Source organism: Elephas maximus, chromosome 12 (assembly GCF_024166365.1).
Source record: "Elephas maximus indicus isolate mEleMax1 chromosome 12, mEleMax1 primary haplotype, whole genome shotgun sequence".
NCBI classification, from domain to species: Eukaryota; Metazoa; Chordata; class Mammalia; order Proboscidea; family Elephantidae; genus Elephas; species Elephas maximus.
Genome location: NC_064830.1, coordinates 60,419,562 through 60,427,829, shown reverse-complemented (window position 1 = coordinate 60,427,829; position 8,268 = coordinate 60,419,562). Strand labels below are relative to the sequence as shown.

Below are 8,268 nucleotides of genomic sequence, written 5' to 3'. Positions count from 1 at the left end.
GCAGCGGCTGGGGAGAGGGGATGGGGTTGGGCGCTTCCCTGTCTCGCCTGTCCTTACTCTTGACCCAAAGAGTCCCTGGCCAGACGAGGCGTGGTCGGAGAGAAGCTATTCCGGGAAAAGGGAAATGCTACTGGGGTCAGCGCGGCCCCGGGCGAGTTCCCCCCTCCCAGCAAAGGGCCAGCCCTTTGCCCTGCCACCCCTCCAACAGGGCTAGCCCACCCCCACCTTACGAGCCAGCCCCCCCAGTCCTGCCTTCTCCCGGATGGCTCCGGAGGGAGGGGCTGGAGGCCGAACTGCTGTTGCCCGCAGTACCCCTCACGGCCTGCCGCCGCCAGACATCTGCGACCCAGCTTTCGCTGAGCCTGGATGACCCTGGCGGTGGCTCCGGATTCGGCGCGGCCCCAGCAGGGGAAGCCGCACCTTGGAGGGCTGGAGGTATCCGTGCGTGCAGGGGCCCGCGCGGGGGCGCAGTCCTGAGGGGCGCCCCTCCGCGGGGGAATCTGACCAGCTCTGAGCGGGCGGAGCCCCCAGTACGCCAACCCTGAAAACAGACGATGAGGTGCCAAGCTACTTGCAACCCCCCACCAGCTCCAGCAGTGGGAGATTCTCTGCTCCTGTTGTTCCCCCCCCCCCCAGCTGGAGGAGACGCCCCGCACCAGCAGGGACAGGAGGGACAGCAAGAGGGGCAGGGCGGGTGCCCCGTGGCCTGATTGGTCTCGCACTGACAGTTGCAGCCTCCAGGCTTGGGGGTGGGGGGCGCTTTGGGGAGGGCACCGCTGGGGCAAGACAGTCCAGCCACTTGAACCCCATGGGGTAGGGGGTGTTCAGGTAGGCCACGACGTTGCCCTTGGCAAAGAGCCAGGAGTAGGCGCCCTTAAAGAAGTAAATGTCACCTGTGGGGCCAAGGAGACACTTCAGGGGTGTGGCGCAGGCGTTCCCCCTGCACCCCTCCTGTCCTTTCCCAGTGTTCCCCAAATCCCCTATCTCCCTGCCTCCAGGAACCCCTGGCACATCCCCTGTGCCCTGGCCACATGTGTTGCCATGAGTCTGAATGTACTCAACAGCAATGGTTTTTCTTTTTTTTTTACTAGGCACCAGGGACCTTTGTTGTTGTTGTTTGGTGCCTCGTTGACACAGCGACCCCATGTGACAGAGTAGAACTGCCCCATAGGATTTTCTAGGGCTTGGGTTCAAATCACCAACTTTTCAGTTAACAGCCAAGCACTTAACCCTTGCACCACCAGGGCTCCCTCCAGTGACCTGTAGGTGCTGGGATACTGATGGGGGCAAGGCCTGAATGAGAAAAGGGGAGGCAGCCTGGTAAGATGTGGGGGAAAGGTGTTCCAGGAACAGGGAACAGTGTCCCTGTCAGAGGGAGCAGCATGTGCAAAGGCTTGAGAGGGGAGGCAGTTGACAGGTGGCTGGAACATGTTTGTCCAGGAGGAGAGATATGCAGAGACTGAATGATCTGGGCTTTATGGGCCAAGGCAAGGGCTCATTTACAACAGGAAGACATGATGAGGATTTAAGGCAGGGAGTTTTTTTATTTTTTAAAATAAAGTCATTTAGATTTTGGAGATAGAGAATGGCTTGAAAGTCACAAGGCCAGGGAGAGTGGCTAAGAGGGCACAACAGTCGTCCCTGCCCATAATGATGGTGACAAAAGGGTAGTGGGACCCACACACTACTGGCGATGTCAGCACATAGAGTTTTCTCATATGAAGCCAAGTGGGGGACGTAAGGAGGGTTCAGTGGAGGTTGGCACAGGGTCACAGGAAAAAAGCAGGGAAAGCATATGAAAGAACTTGTTGGGTGCTGGGCACTGGGCTAAGGATATGGATGAGGGTCAGTGGAGGCAGAAGGCAGCCCCTGGGGTCGGATGCCTCAGGCCAGAGAGAGTGACTAGCCAAAAGTGGACATTACCTATCTATTCCACACTTAGGTGTGTACCCAAAAGGCTTGAAAGCAGGAACTCAAACACATTGTCCACCAATGTTCATTGCAGCATTTCAATGAACAAAATATCTGAAAGGTGGAAATAACCCAAGTGCCCGTCAACAGATGTTGTCAATCCATACAATGGAATAGTATTCAGCCTTAGAGAGAATACCTGCTACAACATGGATGACCCTTGAAAATATTATGGTAAGTGGAATAAGACAGAGGCAAAAGGACAAGTACTGTATGATCCCATTAAATGAAATATCTAGAATAGGCAAATGCATAGAGACCAAAGTTTATGATTGGATACAGGGCTGGGTGGACGGAGAGATGGGGAGTTAGAGCTTAAAAGTGTAGAGTTTCTGCTTGGAGGGGGAGGGTGAAAATTGTGGAAATGGAGGGTGATGATGGTTGCACAACAGGGTGAATGCATTTAATGTCACCAATTGTACACCTAAAATGGCAAATTTTTGTTATGCATTTTTTTCAAAAGTAAATTTTTTAAAAATAAATAAACAAATGAAAAGGGAAGTCCAGGGAGTGAAGATGAATGGTATGGTTCTCTTGGCGGCTCCCAGATCTAACCTCCAAGGAGGAAGGTGGGCAGGATCAAGAGGATTTAGGAAGATCCTTCCCTAGTCACTCACAACAGGAGCTGCTGGGGCAGGGGCTGGAGGCAAGCAAGGCCCCTCCAGGTTAACAGCGCCATCAGGAGACCAAAGTCAGGGTCATTGTTCCCTATTTCCTCCTTCTGGGCTCACAGCTGGCTAGAAAGGGATGGTCTTTCTAAGACTCAGGGGTTGATTCCTATGACCCATCAGGGGCTGAAGAAGCTGGCAGATAAGGGAGTGGGAGACTGGCTAACAGAAATGTCCCCAGTCCTTGTGCCCATGTCCTCAAGCACACAGGCAGGCTCCTCCCCCAGACATTTAGCTCTGGCCCTGGGGGAGGGGGAGCAGGCAGGGAGCCCTACCCTTGCTAGTGCTTTTTCTCTCCATGGGGAGCACCTGTGACCAAGGCCTATCTCACCGCTTCCTTCCTGCTCTGCCCTTGTTGGCACCCCCTCACCCTTGTCTCAGCAGCTGCTGGTGTCAGGAAACAAACACCGGATGTCAAGCTGGTCGGTCAAGCTGGTCCGTGTGCACACCTTGCAGAGCAGGAAGTGGGAGGGGAGCAGAGCCCCTCCCAGCCAGAAGGTGACCTTGGCCCCACAAATGGTGAGAGATGCTGGAAAGAAGACCCCTCCTGTAACCAAACGCCACTGAGGTTCTTGTCCAGTCTTATTAGCCAATTGAAATAAGACGGACACTGATTGCAAGGGAAACCGAAAGTGGCAAGTTTATTGTCTGCGCATACAAGGAGTGCATGGGGTCTAGTAACCGTAAGGCCACCTGCTCCCTGACTAAGGGGGCTAAGGAGCTTTTTGTTTCCAGTGGTTTCGGGGGTTGGGTTTGGTACCCGGAACTTTCTGTCCTTAGCCCTCTCATGTCCATATTTGGGGGTGGGGTGGGTCAGTTGAAGAACGTGATTCCTTCAATCTGTGCATGTTTCAGGGCGTAACTCCGGCTAGTTCAGTGGAGGAGCCATTACCTGCTGCGACTTCCTGAAAAATGTTGCTCAAAACAAGCTTGTGGTTAGCAAGACAAAGAGAGGGGGGAAGGAGTGTTGATTGGGGTTTTCAATATGGCTGAGCAGCCTGTTTCACTCCTACCATTGACTCCATGGAAACCCCCAGGCTCCCCCAATTTCTACAGGTGGGGGTAGGCCTCCAGTCCAGAGGTCTGACTACCACCCCCTACTCTTTCTACCCAGGTGGGGTGCACCTGAGTTCCTCTCTGCCCCAGCACCCCACTCCAGGGCCTCCCATCTTGGTGTCCCAGCCTAAAACCGACAAGGAAGAAAGGCCTGGTGATCTAATTCAGCCAATGAAAACATTCTGGATCACAACAGAACATGTCTGATACAGTGCTGGAGATGGTGCAGGATGGGGCAATGTTTCCTTCTGTTGTAAATAAGGGCCCATGAATCAGAGCTGACTCCGCCACAGCTATCACTCTGCTCCAGGCACCTGCTAAGCAGCACACAGGGTTATAGCCCTAATGCCTTGCCAAGAAACCATAAGCACGCGGTGACTTATGTCCCCATTTACAGACAAGAGGGGTCCTCTCTCATGCAGAGCTCAGGCCTCAGCCTGCGTCCATCTGACCCGCAGTCTCTGCCTGTGAAAACTGGGCCCTGCTGCCCCACTGGCCCCCCGCCCCACCTTCCACCCCTTTTGTCAGAGAAGAATCTGACAGCCACTCCTCAGCTTCAACCAATTTTTATTAAGACCTGCTGTGAGCTGGGTCCTGGGACCAGAGCGACCAGTGAGACTTGGAGAAGGAAAGCCAGGCAGGCGGGAGGGCTTGGGCAGCGCAGGGAGGGACTGAGCGGGGCTGTCCAGGGTGGGTCATCAATAGTTAGCAGGGGGCAAAGGCCAGTGCTGTGGGAATGCAAGGGCTCCTGGGTATAGCTGGAGGCTCCTGGCTGGCACTAGATTCCTGGGAGCCAGAGTACCATATCAGCTAGAAAGCTGTAGACAGCCTTCACTGCTCTCTTCAAGGTCTGGATCGCCACAGTCACCTCCTTTAACCAGGCCACTATTTTCAGCCACACTCTTAGCGTTCTCCTTAGGATCTCCTTTATCTTTCTCCGTACCCAGGCGCAAAGGCTCTCCTTGTGATCCTGGCTCCCAGAGCTCTCATGGTCCCCAGAGGGGCCAGCAGGGCTCTGTGATCTGGAAAGTAACTCCTCCTGTGTTTCAGGTAATTCACACTGCCTTTCAAATCCAAGTAATTCCTTTTGCCTTTCACCCAACTTCCGCCTCATTTCAGGAGTTAAGGGAGTCAAGTCCTGTGGGGGTGGGGACTGATCAGAGTTGGGCTGCATAGGTGTGACCCCAGGCCCTAAGTCCAACTGAGACCCCCAGGCTTGTGGGACTATGGGAAAACAGAAGACCCATTTGCAGAAGCTCTTCATGGGAACGCCCTCCATTTCTCCCCAACAGCACTGCAGACAGGAGGTAGCTGGCCTTGAGACTCTCACCCACCTTGGTGGTATCTGGCTGTTTCAGAGTGGATTCTGGGCCTGGCACCAGGCACACTCAGGTTCCATGGATGTCTTGAGTTGAGGGCAGGAAGCGGTACCAGCCCGAGCGCTCACTTCCCGAGCTCTCAGGCAGTCCCTCCACACCAGCAGGATCGATGAGCAACACGGAGACCCACGCCTAAGCCAGGAGGAGATGGGATGATGGTAAAGCAGGGGGGAGGGAGGGCTGAGCCGGTGCTTCGAACTCACCAGATTGTCGCCCTGGTAATTAGCATCCACAGATTCCAGCAAGTTCTCCAGGGGGGGGGGGGGCAGGGGACAGCTGCGGGCTTGCTCCTGCCTGCTCTCCCCACTGTGGCCATCCCATGGGGCAAGTCTTGGGTCTGGGGGAGTCACATGGGAGCCAGAAGCCCAGGCACGCTTGCCTGGGCCAGACTGTACCTGGGCCAGTTGAGGGGGAAGGGCAAGGTGAAAGCTTACCTCAAATTGTTCTAGGCCTGCCTGGACCTGCTGGGGGGAAAAAAAAATGATTTGCTTTAATTTCACCCCTGGAGTTTCTGGGTAGTTGAAACGGTTAAGAACTGGACTACAAGCCAAAAGGTTGGCAGCTCAAACCCACCCAGAGGCACCTCAGAACATAGACCTGGTGATCTGCTTCTGAAAAATCAACCATGGAAAACCCTATGGAGCGGTTCTACTCTGCGTACATGGGGTCACCATGAGTGGGAATGGTCTAGACAGGCAACCAACAACAATAACAAAAAATTCACCCCGGCCTGCCTGGTGTTGAAGCTTATAATCAAGCTCCAGCCCATTCTCAGCTCCTTGTCCCTCCTCCCCACCCAAGTGGGGTCCAGACCCAGGTGCCTGGGACCAGACACCTGGCAGCCCCTCTTCTGTGTCCACCTGCTGTGGAATTGGACACCCCTCAGCATCCCTGGGCCCCTGTATCCTCCACCTGTGCATAGGTAGCACCATCACCATGAAACCACCCACTCCACCCAAATTGGCAGAAGTATTGGGGTGGAGCTATCTGACTTGGGGCCACATATGAGGGACACAATGACTCACCTGTTCATGTCCCCAAGGTTCACTTTGGAGTGTATTAATAATCATGTCTGTAACCTCATGCTGTGAAGAGAGGCAGAAGTTGGGACCAACAGCCTGATCCTTCTCCATCTTGGGTCCCAAGTAGCCCTGAATGTCCTCAGTGTCACACAGTAGAACCCTCCCCCACCCCTTTTACAGCCCAGAGCCAACAAACATGGGGAAGAACTTCTTACCATTTGAGTCCTTAACTCTTCAACAGGGTCACCCTGTGGAGGTAACATGACACTCAAGCCATTATATGTTCCCCCTTCCCAGAGATAAGTTATATGCACACCTACACACACACACATTTACATACAGGTGGGCCCTCACTGTGCACACACAGACATAAGAACATTGTGGTGGGTATGCTGGGTCAGCTGTTTAAGCCAGGAATTTGACTTCCCAAATGTCCTACCCTCTATAGGGTCTCTTGAAAACCCTGGTGGGGTACTGGTTAAGAGCTATGGCTGCTAACCAAAAGGTTGGCAGTTCAAATCCACCAGGCGCTCCTTGAAAACCCGAAGGGACAACTCTACTCTGTCCTGTAGGGTATCTATGAGTTGGAATCAACTTGACAGCAATGGGTTTGGTATAGGGTTGCTATGAGTCACAATCAACTCCACGGCAACACTTTTGGTTTTGATTTTCTGCTATGGTCCTGGTGAGAGTCGGCCTAGAGAGGACTTTGTAGAGGCTGGGAGGCGGATGGCACTTCTGTAGCCATTCTTCCCTGTGGTGGTTCAGAGAAGCAGGGGTGCCTGGTGGGGTCCAGTTTGCATTCAGCTGCTGTTCCTGGCTGCCAATCCTGTAGGCCCATGGGACCCCAGCTCCATCACAACATAAAATCGACCCACAGGGGTTGGAGGCACCCCACAGATTCCCCATGAGCTCCTGTGCCATGGTCCCAATTGAGCAACTGCAAGCACTTGGCTCCTGGATAGCCTGGGTGGTCAGGGCCACCCCCAGAATCTGCCCAGCTCAGCCTATACAAACAATTTGAGCCACCCCAAATAAGCAACAGCACTATATTGTCGTCCCAGGGTGTATGGCAAAGGAAGCACCACACAGACCAGGGAGGACAATTTGCTCTCCAGGCCACATTCCTGAAACCAGGGCAGTCATTAGGCCCTGGATGACCATATAGCCACAAATCTCAGAGCTCCCTGGGGCATCTGGTTGACCCCATGTGTGCACAGGAGGCAGGGAGGAGGTAGAGGGTCGGAGGTGCTCCAACAGGGAGAGAGAGACACACAGCTCCTGGGTCAGCCCTGGGCCACCCCAGCCAGACCCAGGCACTGGAGGGGGGCTTAAAAAGTTTCAAGGAAAGCACTCCAAAGCATCGCTCACCCTCAGCCCCCAGGCTTGCCCAGATCGAAGGGGGCTTTTGGGAATGGTGATTCTTCCAAAACTAACTCCCCTTCTCCCCCACAACCATATCAGATCTGATTTCTAAACTAACTCCCTTATCCCATAAGCACTCAATGTTACTCAGCTCCCCTGACTATCCATGACACACACACACCTGGAAACAACTAAAGCATATTTTACCTCCAAGACCAAAGTTCTGACCCCATAACCGGGACTGGCTCCATCATTGGTGGAATCCAGAACAAAATGAAATGCAGGGCCCTTTGTCAAAATTCTCAGAATTTTAATATGCTGACAGCAGATCATTAGATCAACCAAGCACAGAGCCTTCTGAGCACAGGGCCCTGTGAAGAAGCCAGCCCTGCATATGACCCCAGTCCCCTAAGTATTTCCCCCCTGCCCCGTGTCCCTGGGGGATCTATATGGAGGGATCAGCAGGGTTGGTGGGGGGTGCAGTCTGGGACAATGGAATTCCAGGGCCTCACCATCCCCTCATCGCTTACTCTCACCCACCTCAGGGTAGCCCATGGTTGCTCAGAGTTGCAGAAGCCAATGCCTGGTGAGGTGGGACAGGTGTGAGGAAAAGTGAGTGAGGACTCTTTCTCTTCCCTCCTGCTGGGGAGTTCCTCAGGCCTCAGTGCCCTCAGCTCCCTCCCTGTGATGTCCCCACAACCAAGCCTGATCTTGCCCCTGGAGGAGTCCAGACCTCCACTGGGACAGTCACCTTCTCCTCCACCAGACAGACACCTTCTGTGTCTCCTCCCTGTCCAATCTGCACAA

The 8,268-nt window shown here is 54.1% G+C and overlaps 1 protein-coding gene across 5 annotated transcripts; it reads right to left on the bottom strand.

Annotated features, from left to right (window-relative positions):
* Positions 1-5,049: 5,049 nt before the first annotated feature.
* LOC126086740 (uncharacterized) lies at positions 5,050-8,265 on the bottom strand. Of its 5 annotated transcripts, none has more exons than XM_049903347.1 (5): positions 8,195-8,264; positions 8,002-8,044; positions 6,312-6,344; positions 6,100-6,159; positions 5,050-5,538 (listed from the first exon to the last, which is right to left on the bottom strand). In XM_049903347.1, the coding sequence occupies exons 2-5, from the start codon at positions 8,014-8,016 to the stop codon at positions 5,050-5,052; spliced, it is 597 nt and encodes a 198-aa protein (XP_049759304.1). In that variant the 5' UTR covers positions 8,017-8,044; positions 8,195-8,264. The 5 variants fall into 5 exon arrangements, with proteins under 5 accessions (XP_049759304.1, XP_049759301.1, XP_049759302.1 ...); XM_049903348.1 differs by having other exon boundaries at positions 5,084-5,206; positions 5,509-5,538; positions 7,669-8,265; XM_049903344.1 differs by having other exon boundaries at positions 7,669-8,265.
* Between the last annotated feature and the right edge of the window lie 3 nt (positions 8,266-8,268).